We start from the raw sequence: 18,333 nt of genomic DNA, 5'->3' as shown, positions 1-18,333 counted from the left end.
TCACCTGGACGTTGGTCATCTCTGGAAACGCTAACCGCTGGTTCATAATCACGGGATCACCTTTCCTTACTTGCCTGCCCTCCTGCCACTGGATTCCCCTTTCCTGGACCATTCAGGTTGGATTCTGGACTCTCATCTGTCTGGACACTCACCCGCCCAGTATTGCTTTTTCTAGGCACCCTCCACTTGCTAGCAAAAGACTCTTGTTCAAGTTCCATGCCGCACACAATTCCTGACCCTTGTTCGAGTTCCACGCGCCACCCACAATTCCTGTGTGTACTGTTTTCACTTGTGTTTAGTAAATAAAGTCCAGTTAAGGTTGATCCCATTGTCCTTTTCTGAGTCTGCATTTGGGCTCTTTGACACTTGGGTTGACTTATGGAGGTTGGAGCCATCCAAATCTGCACAGCAGGGGCACGAGAGATGACCTAATGTGCACGTTCTACAGGAACCCTGGCACATATCTTATTAGTGTACATGTCTGCTCTTAACCAAGGCAGATACAAGTGGTGCCATGACAAAGTACTGGCTGTACTCGCAAACGTCCTAGAGCAAGAGCCCATCCATACTTCTGTCCATCCAGCCATCTTCTTTTGTTTATCTGAAGTTGAGTCACAGTGGCAACAAGCTAGGCACAGAATTCCAGTCATCTTTTTCCTCAGCAGTGTTTTTGTAGTTCCTCCTGGGGGGGTCCAAAGACACTCAAGATGATATATATTGTGGATCTACCCCAGACGCCTGAAAAAAAATATAGGTTGGCTGCGTATCCATGACTTTGCCTCTTTGGTCACTTACTCAAAGCTCATAACCGTAAATTGACCAGTAAAGTTTGACCTTCTGGCTCATCTCTGAAACAAGTTTTCAAAAATTCTTATGTTACTCCTTGTCTGCTTGATGGGACCAGCAGTTTTTACAGTTTGTTGCACCTCACCAATAAATAGTAAAATATGTCAGTCTTTTTGCTTATGGACACCTTGTCATATAAAGTAAGTGAGCTTGTTGCTTCAGCTCAGGATTAATTTTTATTAGAAGTTTGTATTTCACCAGTATGTCTCATTTTATTGTTTATTATTATTGTGTAGATGTGATATTGTATTGTGGCATACTTTCACTTTTGTTGCATATGTCATATTTATATTAATGGAAACAAATAACCAATTGTTAATAGCAGAAAAGCAGATATTAAATTATTTGGGCAATTAATAAATATATTAATACATTTTGGGCTTTCAAGATACTGATTACAAAGTAATGTACAGAAGAAAACTAAATACGTTAGACATCAGTACATCGACATCAAATGTAAAAAGATGGGTTCTGACTCGATTGACCACACTGATGAGCATTAAAAACAAAAACATCTACAAGCCCAAGATATAAATGCAAAAATACACGAACAGTACAGAAGAGTATTCACCTGACATGTAGAGCTATCTGCAGAGGGCTTCCCAGTGTGTACCTCATGGGAGCTGAAATCATCTCCAGACTCTCCTATTAGGGAGTGCAAAGCTCCTATAACAGTAAACGCTCATCTGTGAGCGGCAGCAGTCTGTTCTGAATAGCAGAGCAGGGTGACTCTTCACCTTTTAGTCATTGTGAATCACCAGTCATCTGCTCCTCAAGGTTGCTGTGCATGTGTGCGTGTGGGAGGCAGAGGGGCCTGCGAAGGGGAGACACTGAATCAGCGCGGCGTCCTCAGAGCTTCCCGACTCTTGCAGCATCCACCATCAGAGCAGAGCGACTAAGACAATTGGGTGTTAGGTGGTATTCACACAAATTAAGTGATCATGACTGTGGTATTTAAAAACTGAGAAGAAATAACATTTAAGAGCTTTAAAATGCAACTTGCTCACTTCACTGCCTTCCACATGAAACTTAATATAGCTAATGTTTGCACATTTAGATACTGACTCCTCTTTTATTTTTTCTACTCAATGAAAAAATAAGACTCAGTGATTTGTTTTCACTGATTCCATTCAAAATACTGCATCAATGAAAAATATTGTGATGCTATTTCATATGTTAGTATCTCTCTTTCTCTAAAATATACCAATGTAATAAAGCCAATTATTTTGACTAAAATAGTTTTGCTTGCTGTGTGAAAAGACTGAAGGTTTACAGCTCCGTGAGGACAGCTAGGTCCCTGTTGGAGTGGCATGGAGTTTGTAGTCTAGCAGAAAGAAGCCAACTTCATCATCTTAGACTGCAAAAAACAAAAGTCTTTTTTCTGCTTTTTGAAATAATTTCTGTGAGATGGAAGCCACGCCAGTCAAAAGTAGCATTGCAGAAACTGGTACTGGTCCACATAATAGTACTCAAAGCTCACTGATGTCACAGGGCAGAACAAAGAGTATAATTATGAGACAACAATAGTCTGAGTTCGCCCATGAGAGCAGAGGACCACTGGAGAGGCTGAATTGTATTAAGAGGACCAAAATTCACAAGAAACACAAGATGGGACAGGACAATTGCAACACCTTCACATTCTGTTGTAGATTTGTTGATGTGCTGTTGCACAACCAGTTTCTGCCAAGTTTTAGCTGTCAGTCAGATAGGCTTACATGTCCTCACATATACTTTGGTCTCCAGAGGAGTTCATGATTGACTCGGTGATTGCAAGGTGCCCAGGGACTGTGTCTGCAGAGAAAGGCCAGACTGTCACCTCTCTACCACCGTGCTGACAGTTGCTTTGTGCTGCTATGTTGTGTTTGATTTTCTCCAAGCACTGTGCATTAAGCCAAACATCTGCACTTTGGTCTTGTCTGTTCATTGTTCACATTGTTCCAGAAGTTCAGATGTAACTTTATTAGGAAAAGAGTATTAGGGCCACATTTAGCCCCCCCGCCCCCCTTCATAATATGAAAATTTCAAGAAAGAGACATTGTGGTTATAGGTTGAAAACAGGTTGAAAACATGGTGCAGAAAGCTGCATCTGGTCAGAACGACCTCCCCCCTCCCCAAACTTGAAAGAGTTGGCCGGATTTGTACAAAATGAAATATCCGGCAGTATACAGATGCAAGGATGCTGATGGTTACACCCTTGTGCAATAAAGAGGATGAATTACAAGACACGATACGACAGACAATCATTTGTTTCACTAATTTATCTAAACAAAGCATTTTGTAGAGCGGACCCCAACCCCTAAGCCACGCACTGGTACTGGTCCGTGAGTCGTTTGGTGCCGGGCCGTGAGAGTTGAGGCTCGGGTGTGAAATTCATGGTTTTTATCGGTTTTCAGTGTTATTTTTTAATCATTTTTATCTTGAAATCGGTTTCCCTGAGTCTTTTCCTATATCTTTTTTTGTTAGTACCGGTACAGGTTTTATTTTGTTGTATTCATCCGCAACACCTTAAAGGCCGGTTCGTGAAAATATTGTTGGACATAAACCGTTCTGTGGTGCAAAAAAAGTTGGGGACCGCTGTTGTAGAGGGTATAGGAGCCGTGGTAGTTGTTTGGCTTGAAACAACAACTGTAATCTCCACATTTTGGCTTTTTTCTCATTTGTTTTAGTTAACATGGAGCTAATACTCTGTTGTACTTCACAAACATAAGCTCTGCTGATATGTTCTTTTTTTGAAGAAAGTCCTTCAAACAAGCCATAACTGTTCAGTCTTTTCCTAATTGTGTTGACTTGAATCTTAACATTTCACATGCTAACTGAGGCCTGTAGAGTCTGAGATGGAGCTCCTGAGTTGTTATTACAGTTTCTTTGAGCACTGCACCGTCTGAGATTAAGGTGAACTTACTGGGATGGTCACTCTTGTAAGACCGTGGCATTTATTTATTGATTTTCTTGACGCAGCTGAATGTTTCAGACCAGTAAACTGTCACAACTATTCAAGTGCATTTAATTATCAACACCTGGCTGCTATGTACTGGCTTAGTTCCTTAGTTTTTCACAGAACTCTAAATGCATGTGTTGTGTTTAATCATCCTTTCAATTCAATTCAGTTTTATTCATATCGAGCCAAATCACAACAACAGTTGCCTCAAAGCGCTTTTTACTCAATGAAGTCCACAGAGAGAATTTTTTAATCATTTCATTCAGTTTTATTACAAACAAAACAAAAAAGGAAAGAAAGAAAGAAAAAAAAAAAACAAGGAGATGCGTCATCGTTGAAATGTTTTCACTGCCATTCATCATTTAATCGGCACCAACTACATACACAGTGACACAAAATACCCAGAAATCAACACAAAGTTTTGGAAATAGGACAAAGTAAAACCAGAAAAAATGAACTAAGTGCTTGATTTGATGTAACATTTTAGTTCAGGGGTTGCAAAACATTTGTAAAATGGACTCTGACTACTTCCTGGGAAGAGTTAAATGTATGGGATAAATGAACTCCTGGCTACCATGATTTTTTTGTTTGTTTTTTTGGCTTTTTAACGTAAAAGACAGGATGTTGTAGGATTAACAGGTTGACATCAGGTTCTTAATTCATTTTAATGACTTTACATTTCTTTATTAAGGCTTTTTATTAAATGATGCGGTATATTAAGTGGAATTTTTCAGCATGACTGTATTTTTCCTAGAGTTAGATAGTATGCATTTTCATTTTGCTCATAGAAGCATTTAGGGTTACACATGTCCCGTTTTCTATACACGTACGTCATTTGCAAGCCCCAAATCTAAAATGGAAGCGAGAGGGAAGGAAAAAAAAGTTTTAATGTAATATATCTACTTCTGAAGTTAGCTCAACTTCTTCGTTTACAGTCTTTCGTAATCATCGGACAAACATGGCAAAGAGGTGCACCGTGTGTCGCACATACTGTGTTGTTTTTCATAGTTTCTTGTTACAAAAAATGTCTTTTGGTAGAAGCTCTTTCTCAAATAGCAACGGCGAGAACAACAGCAACATCGACGACGACAATACTCATAATCGCGAGAGTGAAAACACAAGAGAACACGAATGAGCTGTTTAAATATGTAAATTACTGTATATCACAGGATTTTGTAGAAAGAAAAAAGAAACTTGGAAATGAAAAAAATACAGAAAAAAAAGGGTTGATTGAAGGGGGAAGGGGGCACGGGGAGGGAAGGAAAGGAGGGAGGAGTGCTGAGGGTGGTCGATAGGATTTAATAACACTGACTTGCTTATGAAAGGTTATAAACATTCATAGGAGGTTTCTGAAAAACCTTTTTCTGGAACAAACCCCCCAAATACCTCAAAGCTCTGTACATAAACCAGGAACGAGGGGAAGCGGGAAATACTTTGTGGTCAGACGAGTCCTGAATATATGCATCATACCTTTCTGCGTGTGTTTTATCGGAACATGTACCATCTAAACAAAGTGAAGGTTAAAAACAAAACAAAACAAATAATGAAAGAAGAAGAAGCCGGAGCTGTGCTTGGAGCTGCTTGGACTGAGACATCGGAGATTCAGCCTTTCTCTGAGAGTTAGAAACAGTATTAAAACGACTGTAGGCACAGCTTGACGTATATATATATTTTTCTTCCTTTCTCACGAGACAGCATTATTGTGATTAGAGCATGCTTCAGGAGGGGGGTGGGGGGGGGGGGGCAGATGGAGTGCAATGGCAGAAATGAGTTTAGTTTCACATGCAGCTTCCTGTCGTGGGTTATAGGAGCAGAAGGGGAGGAGGAGGAGGAAGAAGAAGGTTACATGGTCTACTTGAGAAATCTAAAAAGGTTTCTAGGATTGAGGTGGGTTTAGCGTTGTGTTTGCGTGCGTGTGTGTGTGTGTTTATGCTTGCATTTGTGTGAGGTTAGAAGCATCCCTAAAGGAGGAGGAGGAGGAGGCCGCTGCGAGGAAGGCCGTTTATGAGGAGTATAATGGTTTGAGGCAGACAAGAAAAGGTCACAGGAAGTTTTTTGAGACAAGTTGGACTGCGTGTACTGTCGGTGTGTGTCCGTGGACAGTAAGTGCACATGTGCGTGAGTGCTAATGTCCTCTGCATGTGTGTGTCTGTGTGTGACTTGAGCTTTTTAGGGAGTACCAGCCAGCAGAGTAACATTTTTGAGGACTTCTGCGTGTATGCGTGCGTATGTGTCAAAGAAAGGAACTACAATCACTAGCGGGTCAACAAGTTCACCCTCAGTCAGTCAATTACATTGTGATGTGGAGCTCAGCGACGTTGGTTTCACTGCCAGAACTTTCTAGGAGAGAAATCAAAGGTGTCTTTGCAGCAGACGGGTTTCAGTGTGTGAGTGTGAGCGTGTATGCGTGTCTGTGTGGTTTAGTCGTCGATACAGATGACCTCTCCGCTGCGCTGCTCCCGCCGGTTGACTAGCAGCTCTGCTTCCCGCTCCTTCTTTACAGACATGGGAGGCCCGTTCAGCACTGCCGGATGGTGACGGTGGGGGGAAGAAAGAGACACGAGTTCAGTTTAAGCAATTCGGCATGAAAAGTCTTTTCTGTGACGGATACATCTGACTCGAAGCCTTGTGCTCGTTCCTAACTCGAAGCAGAAAAAGAAAAGCAGATACTTGTGTTATTGAAAGTGTTGACAGGTTTGACCTTCAATGAATCACTGTGATTTGGGTTAAAAGTGCATTCCGGATGCGGGGCTGTTGGAGAAAGAGAGCGATATGTCTTTTCGACACAAAAACAGTAAGAGGGCACTGCTCTTCCAAATCATTAAGAGGGGAGTTGTGGTGGGTGCCTCCGAGCCAAGGGAGAAACTTCCACATTATAAACAAAGCGTGCAACGCCGACACCAAAGTGCCAAAAACTGCAGTTCCTGGACAAACTCAACACCATTATAAAGGATGTTTTGGGACTGACACAATGCAATGCAATCCACAGTTTTGCTCTCTATGGATGGTTCCCTCTTTATGCCAACTGTGAAGTCAGTTTAGATTTTTATAACTCGTACAAGGCTTTTTAAGGTAAGCTAAAGACCCTGCAATAATACAGAGAAAACCCACAGGTAGGTGTTTTCTATAGTTCTCTGGTTGAAAATATCTTGTTGATGTCAGAGTTCAGAGGAGAATGGCCAGACTGCTTTGAGCTGATAGGAAGGAAACCTAACTCAAATGACCACTTGATACAACGAAGGTGCAGAGAAGGACAAATCTAATACAACTCCTCTCTACTAAGGACACGAAACTGAGTCTCAATTTCTGCTGCAACATTGAATCAGCCTTGAATCAGCGATCCAGATCGGTGCCGTAGTACCAACTGAGCATCATATAAACACCAAAATCTCTGACGGATGTTTCCAGCACCTTGTTGAAACTGTGCCACAAAGAATTAAAGCAGGTTAAAGGGGGGGGTCCAACCCATTAGGTAAGCTGTACCTAATGATGTGTGGTGAGTGTGTATAAGTCAATACTTTGCAATATGGTGCAATTCAAAATCTTACAAACAGCAATTTTCATTCTATTTTTTGGTGAATAAGTCCCACTCAAGTGTGATTTTTAATACTTTTAATGAGAAAACTTGCATAATACAGTACATCAATATATCATATTACATATCCAGTATCAAGTTAGTTTACAATATTGACCAAACCTCAGAATGCATAACTATTAACCTGGACAGAGTGAGGCCAGCAATGAGTAAACACACACTTTATCCACAAGCACGCACACGGTCACACAAGGACACAGATGCACACACACACACACACGCACGCATAAAAATTAAGTTCTTTGCACAGCTGGCCAGCAAAAGGATCTGTGCTTCCCACATTTGCGCGCCATCATGAATCTGCTCTGGGAGTACAACGGGGAGTTTAGCGCTCCTTTCGAAACAAGGCCAAGAACGGACCAAAAGAGGTCCGACTCGCGCCACAGGGAAAGAAGTGTCATAACACCCCTGTGCAGATCAAAGATGTCATACGAAGTGAAGACACATAAGTGAAGACGTTTGGTGGGGGTGGAGGGGTGTTGAAGCCGTGTGCGTCTGTCTGAAGAGGGGGGGACTACTTATGGGGGAAACATATGGCATTTTGCCAGTGGAGGCCAACAGAGGAGATCAAGAGAATGAGCCAGTAGAGAGTTAGTGTGTGGGGCAAGCAAAATCTGATAAGAACCAAAACAAATCGAGGTAAAGACTGGGTGAAAGAGCAGGAGAAATGAGGAGTTGCATAAAAAAAGAAAAGCTTCAGAAGACAGAAGACTGTTAAAATAATGAGAAAACACTCTCTCTTTAATGTTCTTACAGCAAATCACAGTACGCCTTAAAAATCTTCAATTCATAATCTTTAATGAAGGAGTCATCAAATCAGAACAACAACTCTGGTTATTGTTTTTTTTAGAAATCGGTACTTAATGAGTGCACCTCGTGGCAGAGTTGCGCCATGTTTAGACACCAGGGACTCACAGGAATGGACCAATGCTTGTTGTTTCTGATTTTATCTCGGTGAGAACACCCTCACTGCTGGCTGTTTACTCTTCGCTTCCTGCTGGCGCTCTTTCACATTAAAAGCACTCCCATGGCAAAAAAGCAGGGAAATCTTTACTATTAATTAGTCACATAAACCCAAAACACGTGGATGTCCCAAAGTCATTTCTTTTGTTGTTGCTGTTTTTGATTTTGAGCTTTGCTGGTAAATGCAGAAAGCTGCGCCTGGTCGCACTGGTGGAATTTATGTCAGATTTTATAAGTGTGAAAATAATCACCGTGAGATAATGCTGCCAAAAAAAGCCAAAGGAAAGTCATTAAATATAACCATTAAAGGTAATTAAATGCTCGACATCTGAATCTTTAATTTGAAAAAAGGTCTACCCAACAACAACATTTCAGATTTCACCTGCTGAAAATGGGACTCAGTTCTAAAGATTAAGGACCCTGAACCCTCACAAACCCACAGCACCTCTTCAGCAGGGCCCAAAAAAGGCATTCAAGGTAAAGAAGGAGTGGAGATAAAACAGGAGGAGAAATTCAATGAAGCACTTGTACTATACCAGATAAAGATTCCCTCTGCGATGTCTGCAACAGTGTACATGTCTTTCTGCTGCCAAAGTAACTCTGCAATACTTCACCTCTATCTACTCAAGCTCCTCCCCTTCCCAGCCCCCCCAGCGTTGTGTGCATGCTCTCAGAAAAGCTTCTCCTCAGCCTGAAACTCTGGACTGAGCTGGATGGAGCATCTGAAATCTAAAAGGCAGTAAAAATGATTCCTGGCCAACATGTCAGTCTGTGTCTCTCCCTTGTAGGTCCTGCCTACTCTTTGATAGAAGTGAATGCTGCCAGGTTGGCAAGAAAAGCAGCATTTTTTTTCCCCTCGCTGGAAAGCTTTGCGTGAGTGCATCAATGCAAAAACCTCTCACCAAGAACAACCCTGTGTCTCTAAGCTGTCAACTTTTCAGGAAGTAAAAAAAGAAGAAAAACAAAACAAAATACGGGCTTGTTTTTTAGAAATCTATAGAGCCCATCCAACTGAGAGAGAGAAAGAGAGGAAAAGAAAGACGTGCATGTAGCAGGAGGTTCACAATCAACTGAGAACGAAGAATATGCTTCAGCTGGAGGTACAAATTGTAAAATCGAGCTCTGAAACTGTGAGTGGTTTTATTTATAGGCTAGAGAAAGGACATCCCCACTCCAGAAAACTGTCAGGAAATAAAGATTACATATTGGTAAATTATTCTTTGCGTACCCTTCGTGACCCTGAATCTTTTTCTATTCCCAGTCTTAGTAATACCTGAAGCCTGACAAATAATTCCTAAACCTGAGGTGGCTGTGACAAGGAGGTAGAGCAGGTCATCTACTAATGGGAAAGCTGTTGGTTCGATTCCTCGGGCAAAATACTGAACCTCAAGTTGCTCCTGATGTATTCATCAGAGTGTAAATATGTCGGCTACAAAGCGCTTAGATGTACAAAAAAGACATTGTGTGAATACAAGTAGAGCAGAAAAGTGCTATATAAGAATCAGACCATTCAAATTAATGTGACTGCCATGTTATCTGACTGTTAATACAGACAGCAGCCTAATGTCTCCAAACACATATTTGTGTTAAGATGTAGATACTTTCCAAGGTAGAAGATATTTGATGCTGGAAGCTTTCTGGCCTTCATTTGTAGTTTGCTTGTCCAGATTTTAATGATTAACCACATGTGAGCAGGCTTCAGCTGCTAATTGACAATCGAACGATATCGGCATTTATAACGGCTGATAAATTTTAAAAAAGAAATGGAAGAACCATCATTAACCATCATTGACGTTGCATAGTTTTCCCACCAGAGGGCCTTCTGCAACATCCCTTTTGGCAATTCGGTCGTTAAGTCTGACGTCACTAGCCGTGTCTGGGCCTAAACTCCGCTGCAGGTCAATATATCAAACGATGACTATGGCATTACTGAGAGTTGAAAAACTGTCTAAAGTCTTTCATCTTTAATAAAATGATCAGCGTTCTGCTCTACCAGGTGTAACAATTGAGTTTAACATCCAGGTATCCATGAAAACGGAATTTATGACATTTAACGGAGTTAGAAGTTAGCAGGAAGTTAGCTCGCTAGCTTCTATCTAAATACAATATAGCATGTCCTGACTGCAGGGTTTTGGAAACAAATTAAAACGTACAGCTCTGTTATCACTTCCAACATAAATGAAGACAGAAAACTAAACAGCAGTGACGTTTGTAGGGTTACTGAAGTTTGGCTAGCTGGTATATAATGATGTGCTACGTGACCGCTAGCGACACAGCTATGTTAGCATAATATAAACAAGCTAACTTTTTTTCCACTCGATAAAAGTTAACGTGAGTGTACTCGGTGATCAGGAACAAATGTAATCGCATGGCAGGATGCTGTAAAAGGACCAAACTTCAGCCAGGAGAACAACTGAGATAATCCATCCACAATACGAGGTTAGTCATTCATATACTGCTGCATGGGCTGGGCTGTAGTTACATCCTAAGGTTTTAAAAACTGAGCTTAAATAAATGATTAGTGGTAATAAAAGCCGAGGGAGGTCAACAGTAATCACTGACTGTTTTAGGAGCTTTTTGAGATTAAATAGAAGAAAATACAAAACATTAAACATGTTAACAACACAAAAGCCATATTAAACGCAGACTACTTTAGGCCCGGAAGTAGGATTCGTCACGTCATCACTTAACGACCGGATAGGTTTTCAGAACGCTACAAACAACAACCAGCGGATCTGAGCAGACTTCGGGCAGAGCATAAATGAATAACTAGTGTGAGTGAAACCTGTTCATGTTTCGTGTGTCTGAAAAAAAATAATAGATCAGCCGATATATCGGATTTTTACATCACAGACATTAGTATCGGTGTTGATCCTATATATCGGTCAGGCACCCGGAGGAACATGTTTCCTAAAATGCAGTCTCATAAAAATCAGCTCACAACTAACGATAGCTTAGCTGTTTTCTTAGCTTTAAAATGCATCCACTCCTGTAAACATTAAGTCTTGAGCTACAAAATTGTGAAATTATGGAAAATGTCCCTCAGCGGTGAAGACATTGTAAGTGAACTATTCTGTCATTTTAGCTCTGTTTTGGTGCTCCACCACGATCACTCGCTGCTCCTGGGGATGGGCAGGATGCATATATTGTATTTATTTTCTCTGAAAACAGCTGCCTGCAGCTGGAAACAGTCTTGAGAGCAGTCACTGAACCAAAACAGAGCTAAACCAAAAGGTGCTAAAATACTCCCGACTGCTGAGCCGGACGATATGTGTGCACTTCACACGTACAACATATTAATGCCATCTTTTCTTTAGATAGAAAATACCAACGTGAGCTTCAAGTCATAGTTTTGCTTATTTTAGACTGAATTGCAATCAGGATAACAGACTTTAAGGTATATACTGACTGATCTAAGATGTTTAGCTTATTATCTAAGAGCAGAAAAACATATTTGAACAAAATACTTTAATATTTCTAGTAAGGTATCCAAAGTCGTACTGACATCAAACAGGCATGTCAAACAGTTTACACAAATCACACACATTCACACTCATTTCTTAACCTACAGACATGCACGACATTCTCATTGCAGGCCGCACTGCTACCACACTTCTCTGGTCATTAAGTCCTTTAGACTCAAAGGGAAATATCACTCAGTTTTAGCTGAAAGCAATCCAAATTCATTGCTTTTTCCCTTTAGATACGAGGCAGAATGGTTCATCTCTAGGACGCCACACAGCGCGCACACCAAGCTGGAAAAACGATGACACGGTCCAGAGTGTTTTATTTTCTCGGGGTTCAGGGGACATTTTCCAGCGTGGAATCCATCACGCTGTCACAGCGAGGAAACTCAAAGAATAAAAAAAGAAATAAACGGCTTCAAAGAGAGTCTCCCTTTTTCCTTCGATGACAGATTACAGTTTTCATCTTTTGGGAAGAGCCGCTCATAAATTATGATCTTTTGTATTTTTCAGTGATTAGGCTTAAAAACAGGAAATGTAAGTACTTCATTAGAGTGATATTCCCCTTCAAGTGACCACCCCACTCCCCCCCAAAGAAAACGGGTGCAACAGTAAGTATGCTTTCTAATACAGTACATGTCTTTGCTGTCCATCAGATTGGGTTAGAGCTGCCAACCGCTGGACAAAGGCATCGTCTCAGTTTTTACATCTATGCTTCTTGTTTGGACTCAGGAATGCGAGAGAGGGCAAGAGAGTCCATGGGAAGTCGTGTTTTATACTTAGAAAACTTTTTTCTTCTTCTTTTTTTAAACTTTCGCCCCTCGTTTTTGTTGTTTTTCTTTGCAAGATAATCTCGGTCCACTTTATCTCCCTCGCTCTATTTTGAGTTTGGGTTTCATCTGCCTATACTCAGCAGATAAATTCACTTGTTTGCAGGTTTTACAGGTTGTGTGCGAGTTCCAGAGCGTGTAATATATATGCATATCTGAGCGTGTTCGACTGAGAAAGAGAGACGGAGGAGTTGAAGACTGCGGTGGAATGAGGGAGTACGGGGTCAGATCGAGGGGACAGCCTTGTTCAGTCAGCCGGCGGATGAAAAATTGATCCGGAGGGAAATCTTTTTTTTGTCTCAGAGGGAGAAATAGAAGAGCTAAAGGAGTCTGTATAAGGAGGAATTAAAAGAAAAAAAGATCCTCATTTGTTGCATTGTTGTTGTTTTTTTATTCGGCGTCTAATTTAGAGTTTTTGAAATCCTGTGATTGCATTAAGCAGCTGTCCCAATCCCACCCCCTTCTTTTTGGCCAAGGCCTTCAAAGTAAGGTTCGTTCGTTCCAGATAAGTACTCTCTCTTTTTGTCTCTGCCCCCACCATCCCCACCACCCCCCGGGCATCATTAGTGCTTGATCTCAAGGCCAGATTTTCACCTCTCCCTTTTTATTTTGGACTCACTCCTTATGCAGTTGATTGCTTGTTTTCTTTAGTGGATCAAAGTGCCGCCACTACTTTTCTTTTCACATTTCATGTCCGCTTGTTTTGTTTTTTTTCCTTTCTGCCTCCCATCCTTATTCAATCCATCCAGCGAGCTTTTCTTCTCCCTTTATATCCCTCACATTCCAGCTGTGTCAAAGTGCTCTATCCTTGGATCCTTTTTGGAAACGCTCTCATGCATTCGGCTTCTCGTCTCATTTTTGTTACATTCCACGATTGTTTTTCCATCCAAACGTCGCCCTGTTTTTATTGTTTTAGTGTTCACCTTCCCGCTTTTGCCTCTCAGGGTTTCTTTGGTCGCCCGTTGCGCGGCAGGTTCTCCACTGTGTTGCTGAGGCGGTACTTGACGATGATACTGTGCACCGTGGATTTAGGCATCCTCAGCTCCTGCCCGATGGCCCCCTCTGACTTTCCGTCCTTCCAAAGGTCCACCACACGCTGCCGCTGCACCACATCGTGCTCCTTGGTCTTCTGGCAAACGCTGGCAGCGGTTGGCCCTCCGGTGGCTCCACCAGCGGCTCCCCCGGTGGCCCCAGCAGCGGCGGCGGCTTCTGTGGGGGCAGACAAGCGGCAGACTGTAGTGGAGGCTTGGAGAGGGGAGAAGGATAATGTGACACTTAACTGGTCCCTGTAGGGATTTGCTCTTTTAGTTTGCCTCCCTCCTCTCTGTGGGGGGGGAGGTCGGAGGTCAGGGGAGAGCTACCGAAGCTGGAGTGGTGGAGGGGTGGAGGGAGCTGAGGTTCAGTGTCCTGCTCAAGGACACTTTAGCAGGATGGGTACTTGCAGACACGCGTGCTCCACTCCATCTGTTTAATGTTTACGCCTCTAAAGGATGAAGTCTGGCCTAATGTGTGGGACTCCTTCTAGCACAGATGTGTAGCGTCCTGATGGCAGAAACAGGCTCTCCAGAATGCAACTCGAGTTATTGTGCAAATGCTGACAGACTGCCACGTGTGAGACAGCACCAAACAATCCTTCATCAGAGCATTGTTACGTTTTGTTGCGTGGTTCACAGAGTGCAGCTAAAGTAGTAGATGTGCACTTAAAGCGCCACAGCCCGAGTATTTTTGGACATGTTTTGTGTACTCAAGTGTGGGAGCTTCTCTTGGAGAAGTGCGCTGTTAATGGAGGGGGGGGGGGGGGGGGTCGCAGAATCAGAGAATTGTTATTTTAACTCCGTCCATTCCTCCAGCTCACTTTTTTTCCCTCCCCCCCTCCCCCTTTCGGGCTCAATCTAAAAAGGTCACGACGCAGCGCAACCCCAATCAAGACCGTAAATGTGGTCTCATTTGCTGCATGCTTGTGCCCCGCTGCGGTGCTCGAGACAGCAGCCCCCAGGCCCACGCTCAGCTTCAGCTGCAGTCTCGCCACGAAAAGGCCCCCAGTGAGCAAAAAAAAAAACCCCACGAAGCAACACAGCACGCGTGTGACTATTTCTGAAGCAGCCGGTGCTCGGCCCAGCCCTCTGCCAGTTCACAAGTCACAACACGAGGTTTAAACAACCAAACTCGTGCGGCTTTGGTCCCTCTCAAAATACCTTGGTAGAAAGTCCGAATGTTTTCTTGGCACGGCCCGAACCCAGACAGCCTGAGCATAATGACATTTTCAGAGATAGGCCCTGGCTCTCGAAAAAGCAATGCTTTTGACAGATGTTTCAGTCTGCAATTACAAAAGAAAAAAAAAAATCAAGATACACCGAGCAAGAGGGACAGGAGAAGCACTTGGAGAGAGAGAGAGAGAGAAAGCTGGCTATTGCGGTTTCTAGAGCTAAAGCTATTGGGGAATATCAGGTTTTACCAGTTATCTCTGCCACATCGCCGCTATCTAAACATCTCCAAACACGAATGCACATGCAGAGCAGAGAGCGCGTCTGGAGAGCACATGCTGTTACCAAACTAATTATGAGAAAATACATGCTGGAAAAACTGCCAGCGAGCCCTGACAGACTGCAGACGAGGAGAGCCGGAAAATAAGTCAAAATAAAATCGATTTTTCTTTTTCTCTGCTTTTTTAATTCTTAAGCCGTTAACTCAATAAGTAATACGAGCCACAGCAGGACCCAACAGGAGAAAATAAACAGGCTCCTTGGGGCAGGTCTGATAGCGCTCTGACTGTGCTTTATCGTTGCACAATGTGTCATTAGATCCCATAAGTGCTGAGCTGAGTATTGAGGTTTCGAGGCCGGACATGTTAAGAGATGAGAACGCCTTAATATAGCAGCGCAGCACGCTCGTGTTTGATTTGGGTAATGTCTATTTCAGGTGTCTATCTGGCAGCCACATCAGAAAGCTCTGCTGCAGATGGTTTTTTCCGATACAGACTCCTTTCTGGATTTTTAAGGTTTCACAACTAAACCTGCTTAGGGGTGGGGGGGAGATAAAGTGACTGTTCAGAGTGCCTAAAAGGCCGCTGCTTTAGAAGCCATCAGGTAGCTCTTTCAGTCACACGACACGGCATTAAAATGAAACCCAAGACTCGAGCAGTGATCCGAAATCTACGCGTAATGCAAAGACATCCTGAAATACCCGACTCCCCAGGCACGCTCATTTCAGTGAGGCCTCTGTAATATTTTTCCGTTTTCTTTTGCCTAATCTTTTTCCACAACAACATAACCATATATAGCTGGAATTCCTCAAATGACATCTTTAAAAATAGGAGCAGCACTTTGGACCGGTTTTGTCCATCAACGGCGCACGTTGCCAAGTAATCAAGTTCTGATCTCTGCGGCCAGATCTGGGCTTCTCCGCCGGGGTGTCTCGGAGGCTGGAGTTGGCGCGCACCCTTTCAAATATGAAACTATAAAAAGTGTGACCGGTGGGATTTGTCTGCTTCTGTTTTCTCACAGGTTTCTTTTGCCAGAGCAGATGGTATAAAAACAAGGAGGACATTAAGCAGTGAAAATGAATGGCTCAGTCACGCTAGAGAAAAAAAATATGACAGCAACCTCCTTGAGCCTAGGAAAAGTCAGCGGTTGCCCGGTGATTGGATTTAATTTTTTTTTTCACATCTGGAAACTCGTTAGAAGTAGAAGCAACTACCAACAGACTAACCTCAGGGCAACAACTTTCAATTGCAAGGCGATTGCACAGGATGCCTGGTTGGAGGCAACCTGTCTCCAAACAATTGCAGTCTGACTCAAACAGATTGGAGGTTTGCCAGCAAGACATCAACCTGAGTCAGTCTGCACTGATAAGTGCAACTCGTGTGCAACGCATCTCTTTGCAATAGGGGACTTGACTCAACGCATCTGCATAGTACTTATATTCCTATATAAAAGAAAGCCTTTCTGAGCACCTGTGATCTTTTACAGTTAAACTGCTGTTCTGCAGTAACTATGTCACTATCTGTGGAGAAATGTCTGAATTTCTCTTTGGATGTCAGTAGTTAATGTGAATTTCTGAGTATGGAGACTGCAACAGATTTGCAATGTTCCCTGTTTCCACCGTTAATGATCATATTATCACAAACAGGTTGAACGTAACTGTCACCTTAATCCAATTTAATCACAAACCAATGATTTGGTTTTCTTTCTGTTTTATTGCTGCCTGACTCACTAAAGTTTCTCTGAGGATAGCAACTGACTGCAAGTAGCAAAAGCCCAGGTCCCCATCTTTGAAGCAGCAACAAGACTGAAAGCAATTACAATCATTCATTCCTCAGTGTGACTGTAGCGTAAGGACTAAACCCAGTTAGTGATGCAGTTTAGCAAAAATAAGAATGCTAAAAACTGTTGCAGCAGATTCTGAGATTTACCCACTAGTAATCAGTAGCATGGGTGAAGCATTTCCCATAATGCAACACAGTACCATCTAATCATTATACCCTTCATGCCTGGTTAATTACTATAGCTTTCAAGAACTCTTGAAAGCACTTTCTCTTTGCTTTCTATTTTGAAGCGAGCTGAGACTAAAAGATAGTTGTCTGTCACGCTGATCGCTGTGTCAGATTACACAGAGGCATAAAATCTTGCCACTTTATGACTGACAGACATGACAGACTGCACCCGCCAAGTCACACTTGTCATCCATCAAAACATGTGTGTAAAGAGGTGCTAGCTTGTAATTTCCAGGATAGCAAGGAAAGGAAAAGGAACAGAAGATGGCAGCTGAAGCAGTCATTATAATATTGAGTTCTGACCACACCGGCAACATAATTCCTCTTTTGCATTGTCATGATTACAGCTGTACAGAGCTCAGCGGTAGAAAAAAATATCTCGACAGCTGGAAAAAGCAATCTGAACCGAAGGGAACCGTCGTGGATGACACCAACACATTTTTAACATGCTAGTGAGACACTACAGGAGGCTGTCAGGCATGGAGCCCCGTTTTTAGTCCGTAAGCGAACAGACGGCCCACATCGTCTGGATCGGCCCACGATCGCAGCGATATCATGTAGTCTGAACCTGGCATTAAATCAGCTCTCCTCAGGCCAAGAGCAGCTGGTGTATAAAAGTGCACTAGTTTTCAGTGAATGTTTGGCATGACTGAGTAACTAGATGCCGTAAAGTGTGTGCGCTCAATACAGCTCGTTGGCACAATTTTACGAATCTGTAGATTTTGCAAACGGTGCCTGCTCCGAGCCTGAAAACCAAATCAGAACTTTGGCCACATCGTGAACAGAATTTAGAATTTGAAACCAAGGTGGAGTCGTGAGAAATATCAGCGTGCGACTGCTGATAACAAGAAAATTATGAGTAAGTAAGGTAAAAAACACAAAAGGAGCCACCAGAGCGAACAGATCTGTTTACAAATGACACTGGTTAACAGATTTGTTTTTCTGCTTCATGAGATGTGGAGAAAACTGCATGGTGGTTGTTTTTCTTGGCTTTTAAAAGATAACTGTCTGTGATTGTAAAGCAGCATTTGCAGTCATTCATTCAGACAATGACTCGGAGCAGCTCGGAGCGGCAGGAGGAGATTTGACTGAAAATGATAAACTCAGAGAAGCTCAACAGCAATGAGTTACCTGCGACCATAAACTCTGAGCTCATTTTAAACCTGCGCAAAGTGTGAATTTGCACAACCCCGACCACAATGATC

General features: G+C 42.6%; 1 protein-coding gene across 4 annotated transcripts in view; it reads right to left on the bottom strand.

Moving 5' to 3' along the window:
• Positions 1 to 4,124: 4,124 nt before the first annotated feature.
• The window catches only part of chd3 (chromodomain helicase DNA binding protein 3), a 55,614-nt gene continuing 41,405 nt past the window's right edge, over positions 4,125 to 18,333 (bottom strand). For 3 of the 4 annotated variants that reach the window (XM_006801699.3, XM_006801701.3, XM_006801702.3), the window contains exon 41: positions 4,125 to 6,308. In XM_006801699.3, the coding sequence (XP_006801762.2) occupies positions 6,205 to 6,308 (104 nt within the window). In that variant the 3' untranslated portion in view covers positions 4,125 to 6,204. Of the gene's footprint in view, positions 6,309 to 10,770; positions 13,846 to 18,333 lie in introns of those variants that run through there. The other variant, XM_087837028.1, reaches the window with a different exon arrangement.

The sequence above is a fragment of the Neolamprologus brichardi genome, chromosome 3 (genome assembly GCF_056152115.1).
Source record: "Neolamprologus brichardi isolate AB-2024 chromosome 3, ASM5615211v1, whole genome shotgun sequence".
Classification (NCBI taxonomy): domain Eukaryota; kingdom Metazoa; phylum Chordata; class Actinopteri; order Cichliformes; family Cichlidae; genus Neolamprologus; species Neolamprologus brichardi.
The sequence above is the reverse complement of the archived record's forward strand: the minus strand, read 5'-3'. Positions and strand labels throughout refer to the sequence as shown.